This window comes from Phoca vitulina, unplaced genomic scaffold (genome assembly GCF_004348235.1).
Source record: "Phoca vitulina isolate PV1807 unplaced genomic scaffold, GSC_HSeal_1.0 scaffold115, whole genome shotgun sequence".
NCBI classification, from domain to species: Eukaryota; Metazoa; Chordata; class Mammalia; order Carnivora; family Phocidae; genus Phoca; species Phoca vitulina.
This window is the reverse complement of record NW_022589818.1, coordinates 973,457-990,672: the sequence shown is the minus strand read 5'-3', so window position 1 is coordinate 990,672 and position 17,216 is coordinate 973,457. Positions and strand designations below refer to the sequence as shown.

The 17,216-nt window shown below is 45.2% G+C and overlaps 1 protein-coding gene across 1 annotated transcript in view; it reads right to left on the bottom strand.

The window, feature by feature from the left end:
• LOC116628136 (GON-4-like protein) overlaps positions 1-17,216 on the bottom strand; it is a 64,947-nt gene that overhangs the window by 24,392 nt on the left and 23,339 nt on the right. Inside the window, 9 exon segments of the mRNA XM_032398255.1 lie at positions 2,030-2,131; positions 7,235-7,427; positions 10,988-11,092; positions 11,094-11,159; positions 11,969-12,088; positions 12,835-12,930; positions 13,253-13,303; positions 16,648-16,698; positions 16,878-16,952. Of these exon segments, the coding sequence (XP_032254146.1) occupies positions 2,030-2,131; positions 7,235-7,427; positions 10,988-11,092; positions 11,094-11,159; positions 11,969-12,088; positions 12,835-12,930; positions 13,253-13,303; positions 16,648-16,698; positions 16,878-16,952 (859 nt within the window).

The following is a 17,216-nucleotide window of genomic DNA, read 5'->3' as shown; positions in this document are numbered from 1 at the left end:
AAGAACCATGCTAACTGGGGAGGGTCTTCCTGAGAAACGATCTGTAACATGGAGAAAGAGACAGACAGACAGACAAGGAAGGCAAGTGCACTCTCTACGCGAGGCCAGGAGCCAAGCCCAAACGAAATCTACCTCCCGCTTCCAGTAGAGACCCTTGATTACCAGCATCGGTGACCAGATGCTCCTTCAAAGAATCTTCCCTTGGTTTCTGACTAGACTTCCTTGGTTTTTCTCATACTTTCCTAGACCCTCCACAGTCCACACCTCAAGCCTTTTCATCCTACACTTTGATTACTCTAACCTTAATTGTCCTAACATAGCAAATAAGGGAAGATCTTCACAAAGGAAATGGCATTCTAATCCCAAAAACAAGATCAAAGAGGAAATAAAGCAACAAACTGGAACGAAAGTCCTAAAGGATGTTTCCATAATTCTCTCTGCACAGATAGCTGCATTATTTAGGTAGGTAATAATAAGTGTGTCTGGATGCTCATAAAGCTTTCTCCATAACCCGGTCAAGAGCCAACATCCCACCTTCACCATGTTGTGTATACTAGTCCAGGCCAGGGTCACACACACACTCAATAAGAATCAATACTTTCTGGGGCACCTGGTGGCTCAGTCGTCAAGCATCTGCCTTCAGCTCAGGTCACGATCTCAGGGTCCTGGGATCGAGTCCTGCATCAGGTTCCCTGCTCTGCTTGTCCCTCTCCCTCTGCCCCTCTCCCCTGCTCATGCACGTGCTCTCTGTCTCAGATGGATAAATAAAATCTTTAAAAAATAAAAAATCAATACTTTCTGAAATATATGTTTTCTATCTTTGGCAACAGAGCCAATGAAGTAATTCTCTAAACAAATAACTCGAGCAAGTCAAGTCACTGAACTGTTTTCCAGGCCTCCAATCTTGCTCTCTTTACCCATCAAATTAATACATTAACTTGGTGTTAAATCAAAGTAGTATTTCTAAAATCCACATCAGTTCCTACTGATTTCCTGTCAAAATCTCTAAGCTCTCCTTTTGACAGATCAAAACCCAAATTCACGATTCTCCAGGATCTGAACACTGCTTACCTTTTCTACCACCGCACACTCACAACTCCATAACCAAGCAACTCACCATTTTCCAAGCGCAGTACTGTTCCTCCACACGTCCGTGGTCGGTGGGAACTCTTCTACCTATTTGCAATATCCACCCGTCTTCATTTACCCAGAATTTCTTTCTTTTTCAAAGATTTTATTTTTAAGTAGTCTCTACACCCAACGTGGGGCTCGAACTCACAACCCCAAGATCAAGAGTCACACAGTCTACCACTGAGCCAGCCAGGTGCCCCTCACCCAAAATTTTTTTTTTTTTTTTTTTTTAAGATTTTATTTATTTATTTGACAGAGAGACAGTGAAAGAGGGAACACAAGCAGGGGGAGAGGGAGAGGGAGAAGCAGGCTCCCCGCTGAGCAGGGAGCCCGATGCGGGGCTCGATCCCAGGACCCTGGGATCATGACCCGAGCCGAAGGCAGACGCGTAACAACTGAGCCACCCAGGTGCCCCCCAAAATTTCTTATTCCTCCTTCAAAGCTGAGATAAAACATCTCATCATGTGAGTCCTTCCCCAGCCCACCCACCCTACTGTGCACCATCCACTAGGAGACTACACCCTCTTTTAGGCCACTGGGAACCTTACATACAAGCCATTATAGCACCTATCACTTTGTATTGTAACTTTGCGTGTTTGTATCCCCTACTTGAGCTGAGGTCCTACGGGGTGCAGGCCACGCCTTATTTATTTTGGTATCGTAGGTACGACCCCCACCAGATACTGGACTCAGGGCAGAACTGTGGGATGTGTAAGTGAATGACTCACAGGCTTCCTAAATACATACGTAAATTTAAAGAGTTACAGAAATAAATGGGTACAAGCTTAAATGTCTCAACTTGAATGGGCTGCAAACTCCACCCTCCAAAATCTGTTACAAAGTAAACAAAGGCAGCTGCGGAGCAGTGAAGAGCAGGACTCCTAGTAAACAGACTCACTGGTGATCCTCACGGCCCGGTCAGTGCGGAAATCCTCTGTGTCGGGTTCATCAAGGTCTTCCAGGAAGTTATATTCTGGATCGTCATCGTCATCGGCCTCATCTAGGAAAAAAATACTTCAGACACTTATTCCCCACTCTGAACTCCTATCACTGATGAAAATTTTCAGCACCCTAAGAATCTGTTCCAATAAAGTTTTTAAATAACTTCTTTTTCTCCCGAGTGTGTTGCACAGCTCATTTCCCATAGCTGACACATCCCACCTAGTCTCTCCAGAAAGCCAAGTTCTTTCCTCCCTTCCAAAAAGACTTAAATCTGCCAAAATGCAGCAAAAGCCAGAAAACTGAACACATAATTTATCTCAGTAATCCCACTAGTGCACCTCATGAAAATAACACTCTTGTAAAACTAGGTACACAAAGGCACTGATGGTGAAAGAAGATGACCCTAATTCCCAGCGACTAGGGAGTGACTCTACCTCTGACGCCTCAGGACAGAACGGTACATACGTGTAAAACGGGAATGTGCGGGACCAAGTACAACACAACAGAAACACACATAATAATCCTCAGTATGAGAAGTTATAGCCCTACAACAAGACTCAGAAATAACTAGAAATATACAAAAAGAATAAACATTTGTTATGTTAGGGCACAGAAGAAACGGGTGTTCCTCTAATGTCGTGCTCTGATTCCTAGATAAAGACTGTGCAGGAGTCACTGGACGACAGAGCTGTTACATTACCAGGTGATTTATATTATCAAGTTTCAGCACAACTTTAGGTAAGTGCTGTCTAGAGAACATTCTGTGCTGATGGAAATGTCCTGCGTGTGCCTGGCACGGTCATGGCAGCTCCTGGCAACAGGCGGCACCTGAGAACTTGGAAGGGGGCTAGTACAACCAAGGAGCTGAATTAGAACAAAAAACAGGGACATCTGGGTGGCTCAGCCAGTTAGGTTCTGCCTTCGACTCGGGTCATGATCCCAGGGTCCTGGGATCGAGCCACACATCAGGCGCCTCGCCTGGCGGGGAGTCTGCTTCTCCCTCTGCCTCTCCCTCTGCCTGTGCTCGCTCTCTCACTCTCTCAAATAAATAAAAATCTTAAAAAAAAAAAAATTCTGCCACATGGAAATAACTAAATTCCTTACTACTATGTAGCCATTAAACGGGAGAGGTAGTCTCTATGTGTTACAGTGGAAAATTGTCTGAATTCCATTGTGAAGTGAAAGAAGCAAGTTGCAGACGCAGAACAATACGTACAGTATGATTCCTTTCATGGAAAAAAATTATTGAGGTGAATATGTACTTGACTGAATATACAGAAAATAACTACAAAGCATTAAGATGAATATTTTCCTCTCTGTACCCTTCCATAATATTTTCATTTTTTGTAATAAATGAGTATCCTTCATTAAAAATAAAAATATATATACACAATTCTGATTCATAATCACTGGGAAATCTGTACTGATTAGCCCCAATCTAACCTGATGTTTTTCACTCCACATTTATACCCAGGTTATAATATATTAATTTACATTATTTATAATGTAGCTATTTAAGTGTCAGTCTTTTTCATCCATTTGTGCATTTAAGTTTCCGATAAAAATTCTTCAAACCCTTATGAATGGAATCCTGTCCTCCCCATCTCTACGGTACTGTCGACGTCAGCGTCTTCAGGGCAGGCTCTGTACAAACACGCCGAAGGACGAACACTCCAGGAAGAACTCCAACCCATGGGGCGCGTGCACGGGTTTGGAGCCCCACCTGTTCGTGTGCAAGAACCGCAACAGGGCAGCTTCTGCCCACGCCACACAAGTGGGCTGGCCCTTATTCTCGGAGCACCCATTTGCCGCACACGTTAGGAAGTCATTCGGGAAGGTTTCTTCTGAGTTCTTAGCTTTGAACTCCTTGGTGGTGGAATCTGTCCTCTTACTCTTGACCGATTAACAAGGTCGCATCCACCCAGCTGATCTCAGTTTGCCGTGCGCCTACAGTGAAGCCTCTCAATTGTTTTTGGCAAATGAGATTCTCATTTTTAATACTGTGCAGATCAGATGGTAGTAGGAACATGCGAGAATAGCCACGTGATGCTCCAAAAGAGACTAGCATGCGGCTGGCGTGTGGCTCTGGGATCTCTGTCTAGCACCATTCCCTGTCTGTCGGCACTCAGGAAGTTAAGCCGGTAGATCGGAGGGTCCACACCTTCCCTACTCACTGGCTTTGTGTTCTCTTTTATTAATCTGTCCTAACACGTAAACAACAACAATACAGAGTTTTAAAGAGGACTGTCACCCTCCCCACTACCCATTATTCCACTTTCTCAGTCCACCCTGATCACACACGCTCATGCCTCCCAGACCAGCAGTTTCCAATATTTAGGATGCATAAGAATTACATCCCTAGGGCGCCTGGGTGGCTCAGTTGACGGTTGAGCGGCTGCCTTCGGCTCAGGTCATGATCCTGAAGTCCCTGGATCAGGTCCCGCATCGGGCTCCCTGCTTGGCAGGGAGTCTGCTTCTCCCTCTGACCCTCCCTCTTCTCATGTGCTCTCTCTCTCATTCTCTCTCTCTCTCAAATAAATAAATAAAATCTTTCAAAAAAAAAAGAATTACATCCCTACACCATTCCCACTGAAGATTCTGCCTCAGTGACAGGTGAGGCCTGGAATCTGTATCGTTAACTAACACAAGCCGGCACGCACACCATCACACTCCTTGACTCTGATTCAGGTTCTAGGGATGAAACCAGGAGTGGCACAGCCTTGGGCTCCCAAACTCCTGACACTGGCCTTTCCTCCTCAACAGCCACCACCTCAGGTCCTCCAGCCACGCTGATGGAAATCCGGGAAATCGGGGCATGAGCTGCCACCACGGATAAAGCCATAGGACCTGCCTTAGTTCCCGTCCATATTGTATCTTAGCTTAGGCCTAAAGACAATAAGAGGAAGAGTCATATCCATTTAACAAATGCTTCTATCCCTGAGCCTTCCTTCAATGGGACACCTTCCTAGAACATGAAACTGGGCTCAACTCCTAGCAGCATAACAAACGGATTCTGCAACATGGGGCAACGTGACAAAACTCTCGGAGATTTCTATGAAATGGATAGAACTACATTTGTCCCTGTTCTTGCCCTTGTGCAGAGACTCTGAGCCCTGGTGTCATGGGACCTGGGGTGGGTCGGTAGAGAAAGGTAGTGTCAGTTAACAAACAAGATGTATAAATCCCGGAAAAAAATCCATGAAAAAAATCTGTGATCCCTCTGGATCATGAAACTGTCACCACGGGGAGGGGGTTCACAGTTTTCTTCACATAGTATTTGATTTCTTCCCGCCAAGCCGGCATTGTTCCTGCAGTTACAATGCAGACACTAGAAGACTCCTCGGAGGACATGTGCTCTCCTATCACCTCCTCTCCTCACCAGCACTGCTGTCAAACATCCTTCAAAGGCCCAGCTCAGTTTCCACCTCTTTCATGGAGCTGTCTCGGAGCCATCCCAAACAAGAATGCTATCTCCCTTTTAGAAAACCTTGGAACAGCATTTATGCCACTTTTATGGCATATCTAAGTTTATATCAACTCCATTCATCTGAAATGTATTGTGCATCTAACAATGGACCGGGCAGCATTCACGGGTGTTTTAATGTCTGACATAATGATTATGCTCCTTTATCTCTCATGATCTTAGCACAATGTCTCGTAAAAGAAGAGTAACAAACACTTGACGAGCCACGGATCATATAATGAATAGCTCCAAAGGTATATTCAAGGACTTACTCTCTTTCATTCACTTATGCTGACTTACTCCTAGCCTGACCTGCACAAATATTTATTCAGTCTATTTCCATCAAAACTATACCTTCTCTTAAATATCTTAAAGCATTACTCTTTTCAACATACAAATCTTATGTAGCTGTTCTTAGAAGACAGGGAAAAGAATAAAGATGTGCTCTGCTTGTATGTAATTAGATTTTTTTTAAAAAGTGTGAGTCTTCCACAACACAGCTAAAAAGAATATTCTGGTTCACTCTCCACTGAAAAGTCAAAAAGAAACAACAGGAACAAAATTTCCCCGATTCCATCAAAAGAATGTAACATCATCTGGCATCACTATAAACTAAGACAATCTCTTACATCTTGTGAATCTACAGAAGTTTATGGCACAAAATGAGCAATGATGCCTGATTTCCATTATAATACACACAAGATCCCCCAAAGACAACTTTCATAGGTTTCTTTCACTAGATTAACGTAGTGAGTTCTAGCCACAGTCTAAAACCGTAAGGGCTGCAGCAGGGAGTAGTCCACTCTGCTTCCGTCTGAGCAAAGCTCCTTCCCCGTTTCTGGAAATACTACCGTGGCTTCTGGGTAACTGCCTACTCCAACTGCACTGCTCCCGTGGGAGCTGCCAATCACAGGACCCCACGCCGACAGTCTCCCGATAACACCATGCAGCACCAAGACAGGGGGCCTGTGACCAAACCAAGCCAATCTGAGTTGTTCCTCTGGATTTTTCAAAGTGGAGCCTACAGCACAGAGTCCTTCTGATGTGGAGACAAAGCAGGACATAAACGGTGTGCTTATGACGACAGGAAAAAAACAGGGCGGAGGATGGAACCGAGTGACAAAAAGGAGCAGAGTCGCCGGCTCTAGAGATGGAAGGAGGCCCTGTTACGGCAGGTGCTCCCGCCCCCCCCGAAGTCCACTTCGCACGGCTTTCGTTCGGCACGGCGGCAGCTAAGGCTCTTCCACGTGCGTCATGCCGACCCTTCACCAACACAAGTCTTCCAGGGAGTCACCGCACCCCCATGAAATCATATATAAAATTAGTTCTGCATGTACGCTTCAGGGGACGGTTCTCCGCACTCCAAAGACTTCCCTAGAGTCGTACCCAGCAGCCCGTGAGGAGAGGCAGTGCACCGCCTCCGCGACGCGCCCGAGCAGCCGCGCCTGTGGGAGCGCAGCCCGCGGGCAGACGTGCCAGGGCGCACCCCGGAAGCCAGCAGAACACGGGCCAGCTGTCCTCAAAGATTCTTCCCCCAAAAAAGGGGCCTTAACTACTGACTGACAGTAAATTCTGAGTGACATACAATTAATTTCAGTTAACCAAAAACACCCCCTTCCTTTAAGCTTCTAACCAATGAAAATTTTAGCACCGAGATAACGGACAGAGTAGGTAGAAAATGCCAAGGACCCCACTTACCCTCGTTCCCCACATCATCGTTCATGAGCCCCCCCAGCCACACCTTCCAGTCCTCGTCGTCCGCCGTATTGGGGTCATACATGTCTGGGGTGATGTCCGGAGCCCGGAGCGCCGCCTCTAGCTGCCCCAGGGGGATGTCCTTCAGGGGCATCTTGGAGCGGGTGCGGAAGGCAATGAGGCTGTCATCCATGGGCTTGCCGACAGAGAAGGGATAACACAAGTCACTCAGCGCCTGGAACCCCCCGACCCTCCAGACCTCCTCGGACCTCCTCGGACCTGCACCCTTCTCTTCCTGCCTTAAATCACAAGGTCTCTTCCCCACACAACTGGGTTCCTTATTCTTTGAGAAACTTTAAGGACAATGACGTCAGTTTTAAAACCAACATTTCAGAAACATTTATAGCGGCTTTACTAAGATACAATTTACAAACCGTAATATTCACCCTTTAGAAGTGTGTCACTGAGTGCATTTTACTGTATCCACAGAACTGTGGGGCCATCACCAGTACCTACCCCAGAACATTTTCTGCACCCCTAACAGAAACCCCAATCCTATTGGTAGGCGTTCCCCATTCTCCCCTGCTCCCCGTCCCTGACAACCACTCATCTACTTTGTGTCTGCGGATTTGCTTAGGCTGGACATGTTACATATGTGGAATCCTACAGTATGTGGCCTTTTGTCTCCGGCTATTTACTTAGCATGACGTTTTCAGAGTTCATCCACGTGTGGCGTGCATCAGTGCCTCATTCCTTCTCACTGCGTTAACGATACCCCATCCCCACCTCGGTGTGTCCATTTATCAGCTGAGGGAAACCTGTGTTGTTCCCACTTCGGGAAAGTTTATTATGAGTAATGCCAACAAGAACATTTGTGTACTTGTTTTTACTTGGATATATGTTTTCAGTTCTCCTGGAGCCATACAGTAACTATGTTTAACTTTCTGAGGACCCACTGAACCATCTTCCCAAGTGGCTGCACATTTCACGTTCCCCCCAGCAGCGTGTGAGGGTTCTACACTCCTCCACATCCCTGACAATACTCGTTACTGTCCATCCTTTCTATTACAGCCTGGTGGATGGGAAGTGGTGTCTTGTACTCTTCGTTTGCAATTTCCTAATGACTAATGATGTTGAGCATCTTTTCACGTGCTTCATGGCCATGTGTATGTCTTCTTCAGAGAACGATCTATTCATAGCCTTTGCTCATTTTTGAATTGGGTTGTCTTTTCATTGTTGGGTTCTAAGAGCTCATTATACATTATGGATACAAGGCCCGTTCCTCCTATGTTTTCCTCTAAGAGTTTTATACTTTTAGCTCTCATATTTAGGTCAATGATCTATTTAGCATTAAGTTCTGTATCTGGTGTGAGGTAAGGGTACTGCATACTTTTGGATGTGGAGTCCCAGTTGTCCCAGCACCATCTGCTTGAAAAGACTACTCTGGCACCACTATTGGTCTTGGCATACTTGTCAAAAATCAGTTGACCATAAATGTAAGGATTTATCTCTGGATTCTCGATTCTATTCCATTGATCCATAGGACTATTCTTATGCCAGCACCAACCTGTGTTGACTGATTACTGTAGCTTTGTAATAAATTTTGAAATCAGGAAGTATAGACCTCCAACTTGTTTTTTCAAGATTGTTTTAGCTATTCTGGGTCCCCTGCATTTCCATGTGAATTTCAGGGTAAGCCTATCAATTTCTGCCCCCCCAAAAAAAAGCAGCAGCTGGGATTTGGATAGGGACTTCAGGACATCCTCCCTGGATGACTGTTTCTCCCTCACTCTCCTTCAGAGTGCTGCCCACACCTTAACCAAAGGGAAGTGTTTAACATCAATCAGAAAATATCACACGAAGATTTTCAAATGTGAAAATAAAATCTAAACACCTTATCACGTTTCCAAGACCCTCATGACCCAGCTCCTGCCCAGCTCTCTGTCCTCACCCCTACTCTTTTCTCCACGGTCCCCAGGCTTCAGCTCGTTTCTGTCTCTTACACAAGTCAAAGCTGTTCCCACCTCAGGGACTGTGAATGTGCTGCTTCCTCCATACGGGACACTTTTCCCCAGACCATGGGTCTACACGGCTCTTTCTAATTCAGATCTCAGCTCAAATGTCACCTCCTCAAGGAGGCCTTTTTTGTTGTTGTTTTAAGATTTTATTTTTAAATAATTTCTACAACCAACATGGGGCTCAAACTCACAACCCCAAGACCAAGAGTCAGGTGCTCCACTGACTGAGCCAGCCGGGCGCCCACGGAGGCCGCTTCTGGTGATCCAATGGAAGCACTCTGGGGGGCTTACCTGACTTCTCCACTTTTATTTAGTTCATAGCACTTACCACTACTTGAAATCACTTGTTTATGGCATCTCTCTCTCCAACAGGAAAGACCTTTCTGTCTTGTACCTTGCTATTCCCCAACTTCCATCATTCGATATGTGTAAGAATAAATGGTCATACAAAACACTATTACCCCCCTCACACTATTTATTCACCGCAGAGCAGGGTGATTAGATTAAATGGCCCTTTCAGGGGCGTTCCACTCAATATTCTCTTTTTAAATTTTCGGACAGACATATTTTTCATTAACCTACAAGACTGGTGGAGAAAACCCGAAACATTCAAACTGGCTAAATGGTGGGATTTAGAAAGTCATCAACTGACAGTGACCAGAGTCGTGACTTTTCAAGCAAGAATAAGCAATGGATGCTCAAATTACTGGGCAAAAACGTGTTTGGCCTCAAAGGATATCCCCTTAAGATACATATTAGTAAATTTAACAATGGAAAAACAGCTTTATAATGAGGAAATCAAGCAGACATCAGCATAACCATGTGACCCCAATTCACACAACAGATGTCACATGCCTCCTGACATGATGCACTGGGAAGGACATGTCGATTCTGTGGCGTTTGTGCCAAAAGCGCATAACCTGCATCTCTAATTATGGGGAAATACCAGAAAAATCTAAGCTGAGGAACATTCTGTAAAATAATAGTCTATACAGGTCAAAAATGTCAAGGTTATGAAAGACAAATACTGAGAAACAGTTCCAGATTAAAGGATGCTACAAGGGGCGCCTGGCCCGCTCCCTCAGGAGAGCGTGTGACTTCTGACCTCGGGGTCATGAGTTCAAGCCCTGCACTGAGCGCAGAGATTACTTAAAAACAAACAAACAAACAAAAAATAAAACATGCTAGGAGACAAGACCCTACGTGTGGTCCTGGACTGGGTCCTGCATCAGGGGAAAATGTTTCTTTTTCTAGAAAGGGCACTAGTGGGACACCTGGTAAAAATCTAAAAAAGGACTTTACTAGAGTAGATAATATGACTTCTTTTCATAACTGAATGTCCTCATTTTTAGAAAATAAATGCTAAAGTGTTTAGAGGTCAAAGAGCATCATGCCTGCAACATACTGTAGAGTGATTCAGGTAACCAAGTACGTGTACAGAGAGAGGGAGCGGGCAGGAGTGATAAAGCAGCTGTGCTAAAGGCTACGATCTGGGGGATCCGGTGGAAGGCTGTTCCCGTGTTCCACATTTAAAATGCTGTCCATCATGTACCTTACTCCTTCCCCAGGAGCTGCAATTCTCAAAATAAAACAGCACAAACCAGAGTATCAAAGACCTGCATTTCCACGACTCTTACTTATTTACCAGAATTTAGTATCTTCCCGTCTCCCTTCCCAGCCTGAGTAACAACGACATTCCTCCATTTGACTTTCGCAGTGATTTAGTTACACAGTTTACCTGGAAAGAGTCCATGCAGACGGGACTGGAAGCCAGCTCCTCATCTACTGCATGCAACTTCTCCATGAAAGTACTGTCCCTGGTCTGCTTGGGCTTTGGGGGGGGGCGGGGGCCCCATGGGCACCACCTCAGCACTGATGTGCCTGACGGCAGGTGTGGTGACTTTCTCAGCCTGATTAAAAGAGGCAACTATGTTAAAAAATGAAAGGGAGGGAGGGAGAAGAGGAGACAGAGAAGGAAGGAGAAAAAAGGGGGAAAAAAAAAAAAAGCCAGGGGAGGGGAGCACAACTCTCCTACCCCAGGGGTCTCCATCCTCCTACCCAGACAGAGCCCCAGAGGAACAAGACGCACTGCCAAACACATCCATCTAACTAGGTTCCATCTGATCTCCAGCGTAGCCAACAGGGTGCCACTTAGGTTACCAAGAGTGGGAAATCTAAGAAAAATGGCGTCAGGACAATATAAGAAAGACAAAGGTAGAAAAGAAACCACTCATCACTCATAGTTGGCCCGTCAATAAGAACTCAGAAAAGCGCTCTCCCTCTGAGGAGTCCCACTTTTCCTGTCAACCATTCACTCACTTAAAGGACTTTGTTTTGGGTTTTTTTTTTATTTAATTTATTTACTTATTGAGAGCGAGCACGCGCACAAGTGGGGGGAGGGGCAGAGGGGGAGAGAGAGAATCTCAAGCAGGCTTGGTGCTGAGCACAGAGCCTGACACAGCCTCGATCTCACGACCCCAAGATCACGACTCGAGCTGAAACCAAGAGTCAGACACTTTACCGACCGCGCCACCAGGCGCCCCAACTCAACGGACTCTGACACCTGAACAGCTGTAACCAGCCACAGTGACCAGGAAGGTTTGGGCATTAATAGTGATCTTGAATCCTGTTCGGGAAAGGTGACAGCTCGGCATCACCACGCACGGCCAGCCTACTGCAGTCACCTCTCCCCGCTCCCCTCTGCACGAAGCAGACTCACCTCTGACAGCAGGCCGCCCTCCTCATCAGTCTCGGTCATCTCAGAAGACTGCCTCAACCTGGACTTCTTCGCCCCCCGTGGAGACGAAGCGGTGCTCTCAACATCACTTTCCAACAAACTCTAAAACACAAATCCAGTTCAGGTTTCCATTTCTGCCCCTGCCTCATCCCCACTGAGTCTGAAATACCTCAAGAAAATGAACCAATTTAGTCAAAATAAGAGAAAATAAAACTTAAATAGAAGTGGAATATTCTGAGGTGAGTACAGAGATCAGATTGCCCTCGTCATCAGAAGTGCAAGACAATGGTTTAAAATCCTTTCACCAACAAGTCAAATACACTAAGAAACAGAGTACCGCCCAGCAATGAGAGTGAGCGAAGAGCAGCCGTAAGCAACAGTATCGATGAACCACAAAGGATTGACGATGAAACAAAGAAAACAAAAAAGCCAGACGAACTGTCCATTATGTAAGGTTCAGAACCAGTACAACACAGGACTAGGCTGTGTCATGCTGCACACGCAGGTGACAGAACTATAAAGAAAAGAACACAGGGGTGTGCTGGCAACACTGCGTTTAAGGACTTTGGAGGATGCTTCATGACCATCGGCCTTATAATGATTTAAGCTGTATTTTTAAGTTTTTATTCTGTGTGTTACACATGCATTCTATTTCATAATATAAAACATGAAAACATTAGGGATTCTGAAGCGGAGAAAACAGCTCTCAGTCCTGGTTTTATGAAAGGAAGTGAGCAGAAAGAACTGTGCCCTGATTCTGCCTACGGAAGAGGTGACAACACTGCGGAAGCCTTACGGAACCCAGTTCTTCCATACTGGCGACTAACACTCACAAGGGGGCCACTGACCTCTTCAGCCGTCTCATCTTCCTCTTCATCGTCTGGCTGGTACTCCTCATCTGAGGAGTCGTCGTCTTCCAGGTGGATATCCACAAACTGGGGGGGCTACGTAAGCAAGTTACAAAAAGAAATGAAGTAACAGGGAACACAACCATATGTATTTGGAAAATAAGAGGAAGAAAGCAGAGCAAGAAGAAATAAATCCTAAGAGCACAATGAGCAGCTAAAGCAAGTAGTAAGAGGCAGGGCTTAAAGAGATCTCTAACATGAGAGTCAAACCTAAGAGGAATGGAAAGGAAAAAAACAAAGATCGAATTAAAATAAGAAGACAGATTCCCCCAAAATTAACAAATAGAAAGGAGGTATAGGTTTCAAAACTGATGAAGTCTTTCTGGAAAAGAGTAAGAATTACCTCTTCCAAATTTACCTTAATTTCATTGGCCTTCTTAATCGGTGAAATATTCCATGTTGGAATTACCTACCAACAAAGAATATAAACAATTATGTTCTCTTAACTGAAATAGACGGGTTTTCATTTTTACTTCCTCTTCACCATCACAAGAGCCATGAACCTAACATGCAGCTGCAGTGATGGAGGGGTATTAATTATCCCTGAGGGGACACTCTCAAATATCTGTCAGAATTTGCCAGAAGAAAAAGAGAGAAGAATCTATTTCCATCATTAGCATTTCTGCCTTAAAGCCAGTTAAGACTCTGTGTTATCTATAAATAGAGAAAGTATCTGTCTTACCTACTTTATTATTATTTTTTTAAGTAAACTCTACCCCCACCATGGGGCTCGAACTCACAACCCCGATATCAAGAGTCACATGCTCTACCGACTGAGCCAGCCAGGTGCCCCTGTCTTGCCTACTTCATATCACAACTTGTGCTCACATGGAACAATGAATTTGAAACTATAATAGTCACACACCTAAGATATTATAGGTAATCGTAACCTTTGGGCGTCAGTATTTTTTTTTTTTTAAAGATTTTATTTATTTTTTTGACAGAGAGAGACACAGCGAGAGAGGGAACACAAGCAGGGGGAGTGGGAGAGGGAGAAGCAGGCTTCCCGCAGAGCAAGGAGCCCGATGCGGGGCTCGATCCCAGGACCCTGGGATCATGACCTAAGCCGAAGGCAGACGCTTAACTGACTGAGCCACTCAGGCGCCCCTGGGCGTCAGTATTTTTTTAATCCATTACGTAAATCCACCGTAAGTATGCATGCTGACAGCCAGCCATGACCAGTTCTTATGGAAGGATTTAGGGGTGAAGTATCGAGTTGTCCCCAACTTACTTTCAAATAGTACAGGAAAAAAACAAGGGATGGGGCGCCTGGGTGGCTCAGTTGTTAAGTGTCTGCCTTTGGCTCAGATCATGATCCCGGGGTCCTGGGATGGAGCCCTGCATCAGGCTCCCTGCTCCATGGGAAGCCTGCTTCTCCCTCTCCCACTCCCCCTGCTTGTGTTCCTGCTCTCACTGTCTCTCTCTCTGCCAAATAAATAAAATCTTTAAAAAAAAACAAAGGATAGATATAGAGATACAAAGCAAATATGGCAAAATTTTACCGCTGTTAAATCTAAATGGAACATAGATTCACTGTAAAATTACATCAACTTCTTATACGTTTTAAAATAACAGAGTTGGGGGATGCCTGGGTGGCTCAGTCCGTTAAGCATCTGAATTCAGCTCAGGTCATGATCCCAGGATCCTGGGAGCCCCACTCCCTGTTCCGAGGGGAGCCTGCTTCTCCCTCTCCCTCTGCTGCACATGTGCTCTCTGTCAAATAAATAAATAAAATCTTTTTTTAAAAAATAGTAAATAGGGCGCCTGGGTGGCTCAGTTGGTTAAGCGACTGCCTTCGGCTCAGGTCATGATCCTGGAGTCCCGGGATCGAGTCCCGCATCGGGCTCCCTGTTCAGCAGGGAGTCTGCTTCTCCCTCTGACCCTCCCACCTCTCATGCTCTCTCTATCTCATTCTCTCTCTCAAATAAATAAATAAAATCTTTAAAAAAATAAAAAATAAAAAAAAATAAATAAATAAAAAATAAAAAATAGTAAATAAATAATAAAATAACAGAGTTGGGGCGAGATGTTTTTAAAGAATTTTTTTAAGGCTCTTACATGTTGTTGACAAAAAATGCCCCTGGAGTGTATAATTTCTTGATCATTTAAGGTGACCCAATGAATCATGTTATGAATAAAATCCAACAGGCCACTGGGTTCTGTCTCCACAAGGAGCCTTAGGCTCGCCACATGTCCTTCGCCCTGCCATGTTCCGGCCACTTATCTCAGGTGGCCCAATACAGGATGAAGGGAATGATGTAATATAGGTCCACACCTCTTCCCATGCTTGTGTCTGAACCAATTAGGTTCCCTACCGCCAAATCCACCAGGAAAGCGAGCAGCGTCTGGGAGTGTGCTAAAGTCAGCTTACTGAGCATGAACAAAGCAAGAGCCTCGGACTTTAATCCCTGCTCTCCCACGTAAACTGTAGTCTTGGCTTGTCCAACATCTCTGCATTTATTCATGGTTGGTAAATACAATCCAGAGCCTGATCAGGATCTCTTTGTTTCCAGATCAAATATGGAATTACTGTTACTTATACTCTGTGTGTCAGGAGACTTCATACAACTCCGTCTCACTGATGGCTGCTTTCATCATAGCTACCACATATGCGCATTTGTGATGATTATGTAATTCCTGGAGAAAGATGAAATTTAACTTTATGCAACCAGGCTTAGCCCACTAGACAAAAGAATATGATGTGGCTGTCAAAAAAAGCCAATGCAGTCCTAGGCTGCACTGAGAGAAATATGGTGTGTGGGACACTAAAGGGATCCTTAACTTCATTCCATACAGTAAAACCACATCTGGAGCAGGAATTCCATGTCAGGCACACTTTTCAAAGGATATGGACAAAGCAGGCACATTCGGGAGAAAAGGATCAGATTGGTAAATGTACTCAAAGTCTTGTCACATGAAGACCGATAAAAAAAATTGGGGGACATCTAGCAACAAAAGAATATTACAGAAAGATGTACTAGTTTTCTCCTACCAGAGGAAAGGTCACGTGGAAGAGGAGCAGACTTATTTCGTCTACGGGGCTGTGAAGAATAGACCCGGACGAAAGGACAAAAACAACAACATGCATTTTGGGTCCGTTAGGCAAATCTTCCTCACTATCAGACACAAAACGGACCGCCACAGGACCATCGCCTGCCTGTTACAGACGCTGAGCACAGACTGGACAGATGCTTGTTGAGCAGGAAATAAATGGGTCCCAGCATCTGTGCCAGAATCCTCCAGAAGCCTTCGAGTGGCTCTCATTCCTCAGTGTGTGCAAAACAACCAACTGCTGTTTCCAATAATGCTTATTCCCAGGCCCCGCTCCTGGGTCCCTATTCCAGGTCTGAGGTGAGCCACAGAACATGCATTTTCAGTAAGCACTCGTGAGGGACCCCACAGCAGGGTGACCTGACGCAGTGCTCCCTGGGACACACCTGGAAAATACTCCTCTCGACCCTTTGCCACGTACCCCATGAATAGAAAGGCTGGCCCTGCTCAGTGCTTCCAGCCGTGCTAATGGTTATCTACCGAGTAGGCCCCAAACAGCAGTACTTCCACGTCAACGGAAATAAACGATGATAAGGACTCTGAATGTTGTCTCCACTTATCTTTTACAGCTATTTCTCAGAAGGAGGCAAACCCAGACCATGATAATTCTTTCCTATTTTTTTCCCCCTGCAAATAACCTAGAATTAGACCTTATTTACCAAACTAAAGGAAAAAAAACAAACACAAAAACAGAACACCCACCACTCCTTTTTCCACCACTTCCTTCAGTTTAGAGCGCGTCATTTTGGGCTCCTGAGGCAGGGAAAATGAGAAGAAAACAGTCAATAGAAATTATCATGTGAATCTTGGGTTTTGAAACGCTAACTCTACCCCCACTATCAAGCTATTTACAAACTCCCGAGCAACCTCCTGCACTTGCCCATTTACAAGAGCTGTTCCACAGCATTAAAGAGAAACAATCAACTACTCACAAACATCGGCATATCTTCCGTCTCACTGATGGCTGCTTTCATCATAGCGACCACATGCTCATTTGTGATTACTTCCTGGAGAAAGATGAAATTTCACTTTATGCAGCAAAGACGTGTGACCTAGAAAACAGCCGCTTCTTAACTCTGCTAGATACTGAAATGGCTTCCGGTTGGGGTAAAGCCAGCTTTGGCCAGAAGCACCCAGGCTCAAACTCTAACAGAGCAGGCATGCTCGATGCCACAGCTACCAGGAGCAGGAATGAGAATGCGGTAACCGACTCTACGCTTCTGAGAAACAGTAACCAGCAAGGAAGGTTCTGTAAACAGCTGTGTTGATAC